Source organism: Triplophysa dalaica, chromosome 18, assembly GCF_015846415.1.
Source record: "Triplophysa dalaica isolate WHDGS20190420 chromosome 18, ASM1584641v1, whole genome shotgun sequence".
NCBI lineage: Eukaryota > Metazoa > Chordata > Actinopteri > Cypriniformes > Nemacheilidae > Triplophysa > Triplophysa dalaica.
In genome coordinates, this window is record NC_079559.1 from 5,436,232 (window position 1) to 5,454,497 (window position 18,266).

Consider the following 18,266-nt stretch of genomic DNA (forward strand, 5'->3'; position numbering starts at 1 on the left):
TCCAAGAGGGCAATTTGCATAATACAATGAACACGTATTTGTGTGTCTCTAACACAAACACGCCGCATTCTATATTGTCAGTTCTGTCTCCCCTCGCACTCTCGGCTGTCACACGCTAGTATTGATGTTTTCTGTTGTGCTGCCTGATTGTCTATTCAAATCAGTGTCTTTAGATACGTTCAGTTCTCCAAACAAATATTTGCACACAATCTTTTGAATGCGGCGAGCTTTCATTCAGACTGCGGCTGCATTACTGTGTTTCCCTCGCAGCGTGAGTCATCCCTGACAGTTTTTCACATTTCCCTTCCCAAAACCTGCTTTCTTTAATTGGAATGACAGAAGTAAAAGCTTGAAGAGCGAAAGCGTGCATTATTCCGGGGACTTAAGGATGCTGCGTTAGCTTTAAGAGTAAATGCTGGAGAGAGATGTTGAGGTCAAAGCAGAATCCTTAGAAAGTGGAGCAGAGAGGAAACTGGGATTGACACCTCCTCTCTCTGTTACACCCTCTCTCTCTTTTTCTGTTTCTCTCAGGAAGATATTTGACATGCAACAGCTCGACTCTCTAAAAATACAAGAGATTACAAATTCTGTTTCATAAAATTTTGATCCGAAACTACAAGACTTTTTGTTTCTGTCTGTCAGTTTAACCGCGCTGGAATGAACTGATGGATCTGCCTTCAGCTATACACTATCTTTGTTTCTATTTGTTTACGATGATCTTTCGGGGAGATCAAATCTCAAGCCCTCTCAAACCTAATAAGAAAAGCTTGACAATAAACAATTTCTACATTTTGGCATACATAAACAACACGGATCCAGGATCACTTCCTGATTAAGTTTTTCATTGTTTTTTATTTTACATGTCATCACCTTGGAATTGTAATGCTCCATCTGACAATTTGTAAAAATGTAGTTATTCACATATTCTTATTCTGTAACATTATATGGTGTTTTTTCTTTATGCTGTGCACATTTTTAGGACTTTTATAAAAAACTTTTATAGCGCAATATCTCAAAACGGCTCAGAATGCAAAAGGAACCTTAAAATAACATCCTAAAAATGTTCGTTTTACGTTTTGATTCGGTTCTAAATGTTCAGTTGGTTGTATTTTGTATTAACAGTTGTGTAGTCTTAAAAGTTGAAACAGCAAGTGTTTTTGGACCGTATTTATTTACATCTTACAAAAAGGTCTATATGGAATAAATGTACTATATGTGACACACTGTATAGTGAGCAAAACGGTACCCACAATGCACTGCGTCTGATCAGACCTTCTTATTCCACAATAGTCTGAAATCTTATTGTGGAATACTGTGAAATAATGTCATACTACTTTACTTTACTATTTTTATAATTGGTAAAGCATGGTGCCTGCAATGGCAACATCTTTGTTCAACTCTCAGTGAACAGATAAACTGATGTTCTATTACTAAATTCATACTGTTTGTTCTTCAGGATTAAAGAATGCATGCGAAAAGTAAAAAAACAGTAAGCAGTAGAGAACTAAGTAATAAGCTACTACTTCATTCTGAACACAGCCTGTGTTTAAATAGCTTCTGACAGTCAGGCGCAGTCCGCAGCAAGTCATAACATTATGAATGATGTGCCTGATGTCTGTTTAACAGCAAATTCAATTTCGCAAATGCTTTATATTGCGTGTCCTTTTGTCCTCTGCAGAGTGTTTTGTTCAACGCCTAAAAAAACCCACAGCTTATACCCGTAGGGCAGGTAGTCTGTGTTTCAATCCAGAGTGTTTCAGTGCTGTGCACTAACACAACTATAATGAAATCGTGATGGGATCTTGTTTTCCTCGGGTGGAAATAGTGCTGACCAATGTCATTCTGGCTGCGACTCAGCAAACAGCTGACGATCTATCAGCCGCCCGCAGAACCGCTAAAATTAGGAGGCCGAAAAAAGCTTGCAGTTTAACGGTTAAAAAATGCAAATGGCTGGCTTAATGTTGACTGTGCTTTACTGTTTCTTTTCCCATTGCTTCCCTGACATTACCATAATGAGCCTGCAGCCGTTTCTACAACAGGCTGCCTAAACAAAGCGCACGGCCAAGCTAAAACCAGAGATACTGCCACCGCAAGCTCCTTTATAGCGCTTATCACGAACAGAACAGAGTTACAGCTACAATGTGCCGGTTAACGGCACTATTCTCCTGGTAATCACTCCTGCCTTACGTAACTTTCTACCTGTACTTATCTGGGCTCAGCACACATGAAGCTAGAGAATGCTGAGTTTAATAATAACCGTGACACATAGAGAGAGCGCGCAAGAAATGGTGGCAAGAGACCGCCACAGCCGGCCTGACAAAGCGCTTTCTACCGCACGCCCACCGTTCTGTTCTTCGACACTTACTGCACAGGAGAGAGAGAGAAAGAGAAGGGGGAAAATACTCTGGTGAGAATAAAGGAAAGCTCTGAAAAAAACCACCTCTTTTCCGTCTCTCATTCGCTCACTTTCAAGTGGCTGTGCCAGCTGTATGGAACATTTATTAAACTAGTGCGTTAAATATATTATGAGGAAAAAAGCGCACACCTCTCGCCTTGCTTTCTGCCTAATCAGAGAAAGGAAAGCGACGTTTTCGTTTTATGTAACTTTAGTTGCTGCCGCTACAGATGGTGTTTGAAAAGGCTCCGTAAGGGAGGTCTTTGAAGACTCGAGCAGCTCTTTGCTTGGTTCTGCTGGCACGCAGCTATAAATCCATCTGTTTGTCCTTGTGTAATTGGAGGCCAAGGCAGCGAGTCCTAATCTATGAACTAAACTAAATAAATACATTTTGAAGCAATTGTTTAAAAAATGTAGAGACATACTGTGTACAGTATTTATTAAAAATAAAAGACTTGTCCGAAGCTACAAGTATAAATATAATTTATAATATATAACAATGTATGACTTATTTACTTAATGAAATGAATGCATAATGGTCATTGCAGGCGTTTCCTTGTAATCGACCCCACAACCTTTTGCGCTGCTAATGCAATGGCCTACCAGTTAAGCTCATTTAAAATTGTCTGTGGAACAGACTTGGAGCTCAAGGTAGGTCTTGAAAAACATACTTGTTGCTAAAAATGTCTGTACGAACAAAATGAAGGAGATTTTCCCTTCTGGAACCTGACTGTTCTGCTTCATTGTATTGTTTTATATATTACAGATCCTTTGTGTTCCACACGCTTTGATACGGATATTCAATGGGGAACGTTGGCTTAAACACATGGGAAAAGCATGGACATGGTCTAACCCTTCCTGACAGCACACTCACACAGTGTAGTTAATAGAATTCAAGTCAAGGGAAAATATCAATGAGCGAGACACAAAAGAGATAGAAAGGAAAAAGCGTAGCATTTTAAAAGAGGTATTTCCACAAGCAGTGGTTTTACACTTAAGAGGCACAGCTGGTGTCAGAATCAATTCTACTGTATTTGCCCTCATCGAAGATACATGTATTGACTGCAAGGCAAGGCCCAGCAGAGCTTTTCTGAATATTTGACTATTGATCAAAGGTCCAAACCTATCATATTTCACTCAAGTTCATTTAACCACTTTTGCCTAATGGGTTTTTCACATCCCTGTAATTCACTCCCGTTTTTCCAATAAAGTGAGAACAAACAGACACACCCTAGGGAATGAGTCATAAGTATACAAGTGAGGAAAGGAAATAGCTTTCAGTCACTTCCACTGGAAATGGAATACATTATCCACAGGAAGCTCCTCTCTGACAGGGCAAACAGAGGCGGCTACATGGCAGGCGGAACAGTGTTTCTGCCTCTAACCGTCGCACTACGGTTCCCTAATTGTTCTCATATTTTCACAATGAAACTGGTGACAAAGATTTATGATTTATTATTATTTCAGAAAAGCAAAGACACTGTTAGTTTATCGTGGCATATGTCTTCGTCTTTATTAATGACTTAGACTTGCAGTATTATTTTAGGATGCATTATTTTCTTGAAATTTGTATATGGGGGATGTGACAGAACGAATAAGAACTGCCATTACAAGCGTGTGCATTTTTTTTACTTTTTGTAGATTTTTTTTGTGGAAAATGAGGAAAAATTTCATATTTTTAACAAAATAAAATAATTAAAAAAATCTGTTACAAACTTATCTTAAAGAGACGTTGTTGCTTTTCTGGTTATGCACTACAGATAGAATTTGTATTTAGGTTGTGAGATAACATATATATTTTTTTTTATTATATAATATTTATACTTGTTCTACTATATTTTCTTTACAAATATTGCCAAACCTGTACACACACACACGCATGCACACACGAACACATACTGTACATAAACAACCGTCCCTGTTTGGCATTCAAGGCCTCACAGAAGAGTTTTAAGATCTGCTCCATGTCTCTTTATGGCAGCCCTCCGATCAGAAAAAAACGACTTGTTTCTTAATCACCAGCAACTCAAGTTTAATTAGTCATTAAGCTCCCTCCTGCGGACCGCTCTCTCCCGGGGAGCCTTCACAGGGCCAAAGGAAGGATCTGTGTCAAGAGAGGAAGGCCACGTGTGTGTGGCCACGCAGCACTCCTCAGCGGTTCTTTAAAAAACGTTCGGCACCACTAGAACGTGGAGTACATGTTTCTGTGGCTTATGCGGTATTGTTTGCATGGTGAGTGGCGTTATGAATTATGCAGTTCGGAGAGTATTGAATGTGTAGAGATGCAGCTCCATGACCATTTATATCAAGGCTGGTTTATTCATGGTTTTGGAGGAAGGATGGACCAAAGAGATGAGTGGATGTTTTAAAATAGATTCATCAGTCACTCCATGTTATGGACATGGTAACATGGTCCCCCCATACACAAACACCAAAGTTAAAAACACAAATAAGTGTGTGTGTGTTTTGTGATGCTGTATAACGACATGCATACAGGATATGGGCCTTTAAAATAGAGAAAAGGGGTCCCACTGATACCTGTGACCTGGTCGACTAGAATGCGGGAGGTGATTATCCGTCCGTACTGGGAAAAGAGCTGTTCAAGTTCCTTCTGGGTCATGGTCTTAGGCAGCCCGCTCACGTACAGGTTGGCGTCACGGATAGAAGCTGAACTGGGCCGTGCATACGACACCTGTAAGGCAACAGAAACAATGATCATTCGACAACATGATAAAAATATTGTGCTTTATGTGGCGGGACTGTTCATTTATAACTTGGATTCAATGGTTCATTTGCGTCATCGCTCAGAGATGTGCACAGAAGGTCCCACGAGGCGTATTGCTAAATGATTTGGTAAAAACAAAAATATGTCGGTAAATATTGCTGTTTATGATTATGCATCATTAATTTGTGGGTATACATAAATATCCACTTTCCCTATTTTAAAACATTACTTAGAAAGAGCCATGATGAATTCTACCTACATTATAATTGCATTTCATTTCTTACATTAAACAGTTTGTCAGTTTGATGAGGATGAAAAATAATAAATATTCACAATTGTTTCAGCTATATTGCTCAGCTTTAATTTGGCTTTTGGATGATATCGTATCAGACAATTTATAGGCAACATTTGCCAACATTACGAAAAACAAAGATGCATTATATTGGCAGGATGCAGCGTTCAGATGCTGCCGGTCATCTTTGCACCTGTTCTGTCTCTGATGATCTCTGTGACAGCTAGAGACGTCAGAAAGAAAATGCCCTCTAAAACTCCATTCAAGATCAAAGCAGAATCCTGTTTACTTATAAGAATATTATAAGAACTGTTGCATGGGCATCGTGCATAAACAGATTTACAAACGTAGGATACATGTGATATTTTAAAGTGTTTAGAAATTGTCATAATATAAATACATAATGTAACTGATGTCAAATAAATGGTTCATTAAGCCCTACGAACATAATTGCATATATGTGTGTCACATTTTCAGTCAGAAAAACTCAAAATCATTTTGGAGTGTTCTCGTTCTCAATTCTTTGACATATATGATATACAGTCGGCATAAAAATTAAGAGACCATTTCAAAATCATTTTCAGAATTTACTCTTTATAGGTGTGTGTTTAGGTAAAATGATCATTTTTGTTTCATTCTGTGAACTACTAACAACATATCTCCCATTAAAATATTCCATATCTCACATAATGTTTAAATACAATTTTTGTTTCTATTTGCATTTACTTGCAAATGCTGCAAAAAAAGATCATATTCACAGTAATATCTGTGCTATGTATTTAGGAAAAGTAAAAAAAAAAAGTAATAACTACAGCTTATATGCGTCTTGTCATGCTGTCAGTGTTTCATACTGCTGTTGGGTGACTTTATGTCACTCCTGAGGTTTGCTTTTGTTGAAATTCAACAGACACTGGACTGTAATGGCCACAATACATCTAGACATGCTGATCTTAAATGAAAACTTAAAAAAGTCTCTTATTCTTTTCCGTGCCTGTATATATATATATATATACAAATTGTTTGCAGTATATTGTTCAACCTGTCACATTTTAGAAAAAGCTACAGTATTCAAAAAAGCAAATGATGAAAGCTAATTTGTTTTCCGAAAGCATGATGGCAGCGTGTGTGAGAGAGATAGAGAGAGCGAGAATGAGAGAGAGAAGGCTGGCTGTCATCTGTGCTGAATAACACTTTGGAACCTTCTGTTTGTGCCTGTAGTGAGAGCCAAGCCATCTATAGCTTTCTCACTCTCGCATTCCCCACACGCTCTAATATCAGCATGCTGTGCTTACTAGCACCTTGGACAGCGCTCTTCCCACAACACTCCCTCCATCTCTCCCTCACACTGCACGTTCTCACCCGTCTCAACTCGTCGAACTCGCCAGCACCTTGGACAGATCCTGTCACACTCTAAAACACACTGCATTTGTTTTCTCGCTCTCTTTCAACGGCGCACACCCCTGGCACTCTTTGTTCTGACACACATGCTGCTATTTTCACCCGATCGCACACTCACTCAGAGCTCTGTTGCAAACGTAAGAATTTGTTTATCTAAATGAAAACTCTTCTTGATAAAAACCCATATGACTTTATTTTGGAACATGCAACCAAAATGAAAACCGTCTCTGTTTTCAAAAGCTTCTAAAGAGACGCAAAAGCACCATAAAAGTATCATAGTGATTAATGTCGTATATTACTTTGTGTCCTCTCATGGTACACGATGGCTTTGTGTGAGGAACAGATGTGTATTCTTGGGAAGAGTGTTTCATAGAAGAAAAAAAGGGAATTTGGAACATCATTATTTCCTACACTGTTTATTAACCCTTTTAAACCGGACGTGTCGTAGCCGACTCATTCTACCAAGCGGTATTTATTTTACCATAACTCTGCAACCATTTGTGCTATCAAAAAGATTCGAATTGCTCCTAGAAGTAGAAAAACTGTGCTTTTTGAACATATATGGCATATTACGGTAATGGCTTGTGTTCTGTCAGCCAATCGCTGCTGTTTTCGTGGAGAACGGCAGGAGGCGAATATGAACAGGTAGTTACGGAGCTGCTGTTTTCGTGGAACGCTCTAATAAAAAATTAGCAAACAAAACAGGGCAAAGAGGAGATACAAGACAGAAGAGGCGATTGGGATGATTTTTGACATAGAAATGTGTGAGATGTGGGCCTGTGCTTGCAATCAGATAGGAACTGCTTCAGACACCACCACATTGGAGTGAATAGTGCAAAGAAATACACACGGAATACTGGGGTAAAATAGGCTCATGAATGAAAACTATGTACATCAGTGACAAAGAATACTTTTATGGATGTACTAAAGCATATTTTTCAAGTCTGAAGAGCTAGATTCTTTAGGTTTGAGAGAATTTCTAAATTATTTAATTAAATTTTTGTCTATTTAAATTCTACTTACAAATTTACAACACACAGTAATGGTCAAAAACCTTAATTTATGTAATGTTTTCTGAAAAAAAAATTATACCTTGCACATTTTGATGGCATATTGTGTATAAAAAAAAATGTGTGCTTCAGGTTCTAGAGGGTTAACCTCAATAAAGTGACACATGTGTAATAATTATTTGGTAACACTGCACTTGAATCATGTATGTATAATGCATTATAATGAGTTATTAAAGGGTAGAATGCATTATTATTATTCATAATGTGTGTTGTGATGAATTATATGTAGTCGAAAATAATCATAACCAATTAAAAATATGTATTGTAACAATTTATTGCTAAGTGTTATAATGTATTAACCGTAATAACAATTATTTATAAGACATTGCATTACAATGCTTTAAAACTACATCTATAATGCATTATACATACATTGTTCAAAAAAAGTGTCACCGATAATTCAATATTTGTATGGATAAATATATGTGGGGATATTAAATGTTTAAGTATGAAACATCAACGCTGTTGCTTGGCCTGGATTATTTTAAATGAGAAGTTTCCGTCAAATGATTGAATGTTCTTGTTGACTCGTGTATTCTCCACCCAACTAATCCAAAGGGAGAATTTTCTCTCTCTCTCCCTCTCTCTCTCGTTACAGCAGATCAGTTTTAATTCAAGATGGGGAGATGTTTCTATCTCCCTGCCCTTTTAATGCTCACGTCAGTTTAATCTATTCCCATTAATGGTTGAAGCAGCCTTTCCATCTCATATTTTCATTAGTTCTGACATTTGGGCAGCAGAGCCATCACAGGCTGTTACACTGCTACAAATGCTGAGCTAAACATGCTAAACGCTCCGGCATAATCTCTCGAAATCGACTTCAATGGAGAAAGCAAAATGCACAGAACCCTGACACGCTCTTCCCTATGCCCTTCTTGTCTTTCTCTTTCTGCTTTATTTTTGCCCTCTCAAGCAGATCCAGATGTCGGATCTATCAACACCCTGTCTGCTGTGAGGAGTGTGAGTGTGTGTACGTGTATCTTGCAGCACAAGGCTACGCTCTTCTCAACCTCAGTGGGATTTCTCCCATCACACCTCGACAGAAAGGCAAAGCCGGAGTTTTGCTGAGAAACGGAGAACTGTCATGGAAAAGTGTGTGGGTAACAGAATGGTGAGAGCGTGAAAGTTAGAAATGGAGTGAAACAGTCTCTCTCCTTACTTACTCCATCTCTCTTTATGTTTTTTTATCAGGGAGATACAACAAAATCTAGCTTGTTTATTCTGGTTTGATGTGTTAATGTATTAGCTCAGCTGGTATTCTAGAGAAGCAGCAGGTAAGCTCCTGATATTGCCCTCACACAGAACATCAACATTACAGCAGGAAATATAAAGACATATGCGTAAAGTAAAGGCTTTTAATTTTATTTCAGGTCCCCTTTTCAGCCAATGTGTCCCCCGAACCCCCAACCCCTTGAAATTCATTGTAAAACACACAGGCACCATTTCTTACTTCCTGTCTCTCATCTTAACAGCCTCTTGTGAGCATCTAGAGGAGATGTACATCATCAAGGCTTATTTCAGCAGGAGGGCCCTCATAAGCATCGCTTTTCCTCCTCCACTGAAAAAGTGCAAGGAAATGCACTTTGGATAATTAGCCTCCCCGTCTTTTTCTCTTTCTCTCTCTCTCTCATCCTCTGTAAGACACAGCTGTCTGTTGCTGTTAGATGGTCTGTCCTCGTCCCGGCTCGTTGGGGGGTGGAGTAATGATGGAGGCTTTATGAGGAGGATGACCTTGGAACACACTTATTAGAAGTTATAAGACAGAGGTCTTTCTGGCTGTAATACAGCGGGAGAGGATCTTTTGAGAGGGCCGGTGTTGCTCGGAATAAGAGGTTTCGTGGTGTGCGGAGAGAAAGGAGGAGAGAGAGTGAGAGGTTTAAAAGAGAGATCACAATGAAAAGATAAAGACGTCGGTTTTTTCGAACCCATGCTGAGATGGACAGAATGATGGAGAGAGAGAAAATATGGAGAGAGCAGGGCATTGTTGGCAGCATTTTTTAGTATTGCCAGAGTATGTAGTACTGGGATAGAAATAGGCAAAACACAAAAGGAGAATAAAACGAAGGAAAGAAGTAATGCAGTCAGGAATATTCACCTAAAATATATGGTATATACAAAATTTACAATGTATGACTTAAAATAATACATTGTAATTTTTGTACTTCTATTCCTGGTATTTCAAAATAGCAGAGTCGAGTACACTTCGATTTTTTTAAAGGGATAGTTCACCCAAAAATTTTAATTCTGTCATCATTTACCCACCTTTGAATTGTACCAAAACTGTAGAAAAAACTGTTCTTTCTGTTGAACACCAAATAAGATATTTTGAAGAATTTTGCAAACTAAACAGTTCTGGGGCACCATTGACTACTATAGTAGTTTTCTTCGCTACTATGTTGCTTACAAACATACTTCGAAATATATTTATTAGTGCTCAGCAAAACAACAACTTGAGGGTGTGTAAATGAAAGATTTTGTTGGATGAACTCTCCCTTGAAGTTTATCTTAAGAAGTATTTAAGTATATTAAGTACAAACATGCATGAAAATAGAGTACATTAAGTACACTTAAGTGCATTATAGAGCACTTATTTTACATGGGTGTGAAGATTGGCAGAGGGAGTGAGAAAATATATAAAATCATTACAGTCAGTAATGTTTTTTAGAGTATTAGTATTATTTAGACGTTTTTAAATGAGCAGCTAGCGAGCAAGAAAGACAAGCAGCAACCCATGTGTTCCAAATAAGGGGGAAAATACACATAAGCTAATACAGTAATATCTCAGTTTGAGTTGGACATGAATTTAAAGTTGAAGTTCAAATAATAATGTAATGTTAATTCATGTCCCCATTTGACTTATAAAGTGAAGGATTTCTTTGAATAATTCAAATTCTGGCTTTTGTGAGTTTTTCAATTCATTAAAAGCAGCTTAAGACGAATACTGTACGTTGTGGCAGTAGGAGGGAAGTAAAACCTGCGGTGCGTCTTTGACCAGTAAGAGCAGTGTTTTAAAAGTGTACTTGTGTGTGTGTGTAGTTCGGCCTCCCTGGAACTGTGTTTAGTCACAGAGAGAAGTGCCGTGTGGCAAGAAGCTGTGATGATCGGCAAATACACACAGAGTGAGTCTCCGATGGATTCTAAGCTGATGCTGAAACCAGTAGCAGAAACACTGCTGGCCGACATTCACACGCTGCCACTTTGGAACCCGCCCATGTTTGAGAGTTTTGAGCTGTGCTTTTTCACAAACAGCCATGACAACTCTTTTCCTTTGCCCTCTCTCCCACACACAAATATTTTGTTGCGCTGTTATGTTAAGAGGTACTGAGCTGCTGAGACTGAGCGCTGTGTTTTCATAAACAGGCGAAATCCAATCTGATTAGATTAGGGCGGATGTAAACCGAGAGGTCTGGGATTATATGACAGATGATAACACGCGCACAGACAGATTATGTCGTGAGCAGTGGTTGGAATTTACTGTTAAAACCAGCTGCTTTTTCTAAATTTAGCCTGACGGAAAAAAGAACCCATTAGATTTTGACAGACCAAAACTGTTTAGAATAGAATATGGAAGATTTGAATAAACATGACGGATTAGAATATAATATAATTAAACAGAACAGTAGAATAGTATAATAAAATGGAACAAGATTAAGAAAAGAACAGAGCAGATCCTATATACATTGCAACCTTACAGAAAGGAATAAAAAATGTTCACTTAGAAAAATACATTTTAGTTATCTACTTAGCATGTCCACATTATTTCATTATGAATTCCATTTCCTTCTTTTTGTGTGACTTTATGATTTGACATTTGGAGATTCATTAACATATCAATTACACTATTTTCCCTTTTTCTTCCTTCAGTTGCTTTCCTGTTTCCTTCAGCATCTTAATGAGTGAGATTTGCCTCCTCTTTTTTGTGCCGCCGTGCCTGCGCCCAGCACGAGCCAGCGTACGTCACATGCACTAATCACTGCAGCTTCACATTCGCTGAATTGACTGGTGCGGTCGGGAGAAATGGGGACTGGGATTACGCTTCCACCTAAATGAGATGTTGTTCTGTTACCGTCTGCTATCTGCTACGTTTCGATAGGTTCAATCCCAGGTGAGGGTGACCTGTTAACAGAAGTGGTACTGAGAGAACCTTGTGAGAGAACCAGCGCTGTGCCCTTGAACGAGGGGCGCTGGCACCAGGGGGACCATCACCAATTAGTGTAATGCGGATTGCTTTGGATGAAAAGTGTTTGGTAAACAACAGATAGGCGGTAACCTAACAACATGAACCTTAATGTAGATGCAAACAATAAGCCGTACAATTCAAGCATGCATGTAAATACAGCTGTTGTGTGGTTAAGCGGATTTACACCTTAATTTGAGTAACCTAATTAGAAAAATAATGTAAAGACAGTAAATAAATGACGAAACAATGTTCACCTTTTTGCAATTCCACATTTAATTGCAATTGCAAAATTTGGATTCTTAGAAAACAAGTATGTAAAGTACACTTTAGTATGTTTTAAATGGAGATGGCGATGGCGATGTAGAGTGTGAAGTTATAGATTGCTGTTCTGGTTACCACAAGTCATGTATTGTATAGTTTGGGCTTCCGATTTCTGTTTATGTTTTATCAAAATAGTCATTATAAACAGGCACCTTGCACTTGTGACACATGTACTTCATGATTTATGCAAAGTGTGGTCACCTACCTTAATAGTTTTGGTCTGAAGTCTGAGTCCATTTAACGTGTTGATGGCTTTCTCTGCATCTTTTGGGTCAATGTAGTTGACAAAACCATAGCCGAGACTCTGTCCTGTAATTGAGAAAAAAAGGGGAAAATAACGTGTTTAGAATGATTTAAATAACACTGTTAAAGCGTATACTTTTTTAAAGCAATATACTGGCACTTACCAGCCCTTTAAACACTATAAACTCTGCATATCTTATTAGACGCCACAAACACTTTACAATGTATTTTGCATTAGTTTGAGCAAGTGTGACTGGTGTGTGTTTATGTTTCAATAGTGAGCATTAGCTGTAAGCCTCCGCTGGAAACCGCTGACATAGTCTTTGGCAGAATTATTTTAATTTAACCTCTTCTAACAGTCTGTTGCTCTCTTTAAGGCGAGGCAGCCATCAGCTGCTATTTGACTGCTGCTTTGACTAAAGGGCTGGGTGGTACTGCTTTTTTCCCCACTTTCCTTTTGGCTCTTTAAAGATCTTGCCACACAAGTGCAGTGGAACTGGAGAACATCGCTGCACTTATCCTCATTAATAGAAACAGACAGAGCTAAGTCCACAGCGTACACACAAAGTGAATCATAAATGCGTCGCCCCGCACCAAACAAACACGAGCTGAAGCGCTCCGGATTCCGCGGGGGCCAGAGCGGACAGCCTCACGCTGCCCTCGCTTCAAACGCTGTGTCTTCTTTTTATTCTTTTTGGATTAAGAAGGATTACCAGTCCGTCTATCGTTCATTAAGAACTGTGAATCTGACAAAACGTAATACAGGACTATTCAAACCCTGATGCTGGTCTGACACATGTGTTCTGGGGCTTGATGAAAAACAAAAAATTTTATTGAATGAAAATCTCTGTGGTGTTTATTTATAGGTGTTTGAGATTTAAAATCACTTCTCCTAACCTAGTTGAATATGCGGATAAACTTATTCGTAAGCAAATTGTAGGTTGATTCGCTGAGAAAAGTCTGAACGTTGTTGTGCTTGTATTTAATGTTTAATCTATTTTTATTTAATGTGTTTGTGTTTGAAAAAGCTTTTCAAAACACAATTTATGGCAATTCCATATTGATAATATTGACATGGATTCAGTGATACTGTAGCTTGGTTTTTTTCTAAATACGATTCAGAATAAACAGGTGACGGAGTAAAGATTTATAAAAATGACACATGGTCTGAGAAGAATTTGATGAACAATTTGTATTAGACTTCATATTAAAATATGAAATTGAGCTGAATAGTTGATGACATTTATGTTCATGGCTGTGAGTCTTCTAGATACGTGCTATGCTGAGCTCCTTAACTGAGAAAAGTGTATGGTTGTGTGCGCGAGAGAGTGAAAGCAAAAATGGAAAGGTTAGTGTAAATGAAGTGTGTTTCCAAAGCGCTGTCATGCAGCGCTTCAGGGATGAGCACGGCTGTGGATAATGATACATTCGGAGAACACATCGAGAAAAGACAGACACTGAGAACTCTCTCTGCCTAAACTTCTCCGTTCTCTCTCCACTATCTCACTTCTGTTCCCTGTGTTGCCCAGAGCGTTTGGCCCCACGTTGGCATGCCCCGCATTGCCATTTTCATAGTGTGTGTATGTGCGTGTGGGTGGTTGCGTGTGTAGGCACGATTGTGTGTTTGGGCGTACAATAATGGGTTCATAAAACAATCTCTTTTATAATGCCCCTTTGCCTGATGGCATTTCCATAACATCGCTGGAAGTGGTCCTTGCCTCCTTTGGAGTTCCTGCCTGAGGATAAGGTGAGGCCACACGAGACTACAGCTTCAGTCAAAGGGGTTCCACCCACCGCCAGTGTAATGTCCCCACGCAGCCACACACACGCGCACACATACAGCCGCGTGACAGAGGAGATCTCAGCAGGGGAGCAGAAGCAGTCTTTTTCGCAGAAAAAACACTTAAACACAATACACACACCTACACACACTTGGGTCCTAATGATCGTTGCCGAACTGAGTCATATTTTTAATATTTTGAGAAAACTAAGAAAATCCCTGTGTGTGTTCATTAATAATTAATTTAAGTGCATGATTTCGTTATTAGTCTTTGTAGTCTATGACAATACAAAGAATAAAATCCTCCTCCCTTAAAAGAAAAGAGGCTGCACGTTGTTTTGACAATCTCTAAGGGCCTTTTTTGGCAAGGCAATTATTTAGCTAATTTAATTTCCCCGCGAACAGACACATTAACAGAACCTTAAACCGATCCTCTCTATTAAATATCTCATAGCTCATCTGTGCTCCGTAACAAAGTGCAGAGGCAAAACCTCAAAGAAAAGATGTAATACGTGCACGTTGCCCTGTGGGCCGACATAGTCTGTCACAACATAAACTGCCTTTATAATAAAACACCTGTTGCCAGGTAAACATAAGTGTAGATGCACAGAATGGTTCTTACGGACATGCAAAACGTCACTGTCCTTTCAAATACTCATCCGAAATGTTCAAATGAGCCGTTTTTCGGAAACACACTAAATATTTAGATGATATGTTGCCATAGTTGACATACATGATATCTGCAAAACCCAGTGACAAACATAAAGGGACACAAATAATAAAGATTTCTATCTAAAATAAAAATTGCCAAATATAAATATACACGGTTTCAGAAGTACAGCACCGAAATGCAGGTTTGAATGGTTAATGTTAACATGTGCTATTCATAAATATAAATGAGCGTGAGGCGTTTTATTCAATTCAATATGCTGTATTATTATATTCTGTGCGATTTCTAAAAATGTTTTAGAACGAGCTGATTGGAGCCGATCAGTGTCACAGCGCAAGTGTCATACACGAACACACACACGGTGCCTAGTGGAGCCCCATGCATTAAATGATGGAGAAAGACATTCTTTATTGGTAATGCATTTATAAATCTAACCCAGACGGGACGTTTAATAAAAGTAAAGTCATTTACAGTCTCCATGCGATGGAATTTCATTATCATTGCAGCTCAACAAGTGAAATATCTCCCACAAAGGAAACGCCATCATCCACAGAAATGCAAACACCGGCAGGGAACCGACAGGTCAGTGACAAAAATTAGTATTTTTTTTTACATTTTTGTCCATAAAGCTGTTTTATTATTAAATGAATGCAGATTTGCATTGAGTTCCATGTTTCCAGTGTGTTTAGAGAAACACAGAATCTGCATGTATGAGTTTCGCATAAATTCAAGCTAGTATCATCGCCGACACATAGTCAATTTTTCGTTTCTCTTGTTAAAGAAACTAAACGTGTGCATGTGCTATCAACTAAATGTAGGTATTTAATGATATTCATACAAATCGGTATCATACATATGCATAGCACATAAGGCAAATGCATAGAGTACATAAAAGTGTGTTTGGACAAACATATGTGCTACAGACACCTACACAAAGAATATAAAATATCTATTCACACACAACAAGATCATGTACCCACGCAGAGACAAAGCACGCACAAGCACAATCTCTTCAGTGCAGTCAGGGTTACCTACAATGGATGGCAGTGTAGGTACCAGAGAAGGTTATGGTCAGGTCTGCCTCATGAATTCATTAATGAGGAAAGTAAGAATCACACAGAATGTTTCATGGCAAATGCTACTCGGCATCATACCTATCCTGTAAATGTTTCATACAGTGTTTAAACTGCAGAAGCTGATTATCATTTGCTTTAACTCTTAAAGAATAGTATCTTTATCAGCCATGAAGAAAGATTATCGATAAAAACAAAACAAATGTAAAAAAACAAATCAGCATTTAGAAATACACGCACTAAACATCAACTGACAAAGCAAAAGAGAATTACCTCTATGCTGTTTAATTATTATAATGGTTACATTAACTTATATATTTTAATTGTCAATTACAATCGCAAACTGAAATGATGCATTGCGCTTTTAATGGGCTTTTAATGAGTGTGGATTTCCATTTTTCCAGCACTCTCTGTTCCCCAGCAGGATAGATGTGCGGTTAAATTTGGAAACGTCGCAAAAGCTTTTTCAAAGACAATGCTTAACACCAATTAAAAGGATATTTTTCACAAATAAACAGCTTATGACTATTAGTGTGTAGGCTACTGATGGGTTTTTCATTGCGATGGGACGTGACAGAGGCAGGAGCGTTATTGTAATGCGAGAATGCTCGATCAAGACCAAAGCTCTGTTCCAAGACCTTGGGTGTCCCTACCTACTGCCTGTCTACTTCCTACACAGCCATCCAAACCATCATTGAACATCGTAAGTGACTGATTTGGAACGCTCTACATCTCCTTACAGCACACAAACAGCACCCAGCATGGTGTTCACATCTGGCTAAGGTAATGACAGAATGCTCCAATATTAGGTCAGTACTTTTCATAATTGAATGTAGTAATATGTCATTACTTTGTGTAATAATCAGCTTTGTGGAACTCAATGCATTGTGGGATTGCCTGTACAAAGAATACACGCAATGCTGTTTTAGAATAGGGGAAAACAAGCCGTCTTACAAGGCAGCATAATTATGTTGCCAACCTTTTGAAATAGCCTCTGTGTCAGGAATGTGCTTGTGATGTCTAAATGTTACCCCCATAGGCAGCAAACTAGTCAATTTAATTCATGCAATACATCGCTGGTAAACCGTATATGTGTGATTTTTCTATATGTCAGTCTATTATGTTTTTATTATAGGTAATATGATGCACAGTGTGCACAGCTTTGAGCCTGTTAGCATCTTTGTGAACCCATGGGTGCTGGATTTCTGTGTGAGATCATTAGCTTGGACATCACCAGAGTCACGATCTCCCAGAGCGTCTGTCCACTTTTCTCTCGTAATCGGCATCAACATCTGTACGATAGCGAGGATGAAGGCGATGAGGAAGAGCAGACGTAAGCCGCCCCCTCTTTTGGTTCCTTTGGTGACTCTCTGAAACGTTTGAGGAACATGCTGAGTTATATGGGACAAATGAGATGTTTCTCTCTCTACTAAATTGAGGCTGTTTGGAGTGGCAGGCTCCATTTGAAGAAGCCCTATTTGAACCATTACGCCTCGTCCCCTAGCAGCAGGAGCTGGAGTGTGTGAGATGATAAAATGAGTGTGTGTCCAGTGGGTGTCCTCTCTCCCTCTCTCTCTCTCTCTCTCTATCTCTCTCTCGCTCTCTCTCACACACACTTGCTTTTGACTTCACATTACATATCATTTATACAAATTCTACACACACGTTCCTTAGAGCTCAACGTGATATATCATCAAAGCTCTGCGCACGAAAGATGTTATATTTAACTGATATTCGCTGTTCTACTGCTTGGCAGTCAGCTAAAAGTCTTTGTGCTGGATCCTCGCTAATTTCCCCCTCTCCGCACATCAATTGTTGATACATAATTTAAAGGCCCAGTGCTTTCATTGATTGAAAATGAGATGAACATTGTAGCAAACACAACACTGCCTGCAGCAACACGCTCCCCTCCCCTCCGAAGCCTCCGGCAGCCATGTTGTGCCGACAGTTGCAGTTCCCCGAGCTCGAATCGGGCAGAAAGCTGAAACTAGCATTCACGCGGTAGAGAAAAGCACCAGAGATGCGAGATGACAGTCGAACGAGCGCTTGACGCTAACGCACCTTGATTTCGTGAAGCTCTCTGGGTACGAAGGCGGAAATCTGTTTGGTCAGACTTAAA

General features: G+C 39.0%; 1 protein-coding gene across 2 annotated transcripts in view; it reads right to left on the reverse strand.

The window, feature by feature from the left end:
• elavl4 (ELAV like neuron-specific RNA binding protein 4) overlaps window positions 1–18,266 on the reverse strand; it is a 73,040-nt gene that overhangs the window by 13,198 nt on the left and 41,576 nt on the right. For both annotated transcript variants that reach the window (XM_056772835.1, XM_056772834.1), the window contains exons 5-6: window positions 12,587–12,690; window positions 4,934–5,087 (exon numbers count right to left, since the gene is read on the reverse strand). In XM_056772835.1, coding sequence (XP_056628813.1) covers window positions 4,934–5,087; window positions 12,587–12,690 — 258 coding nt within the window. The remainder of the gene's footprint in view (window positions 1–4,933; window positions 5,088–12,586; window positions 12,691–18,266) is intronic.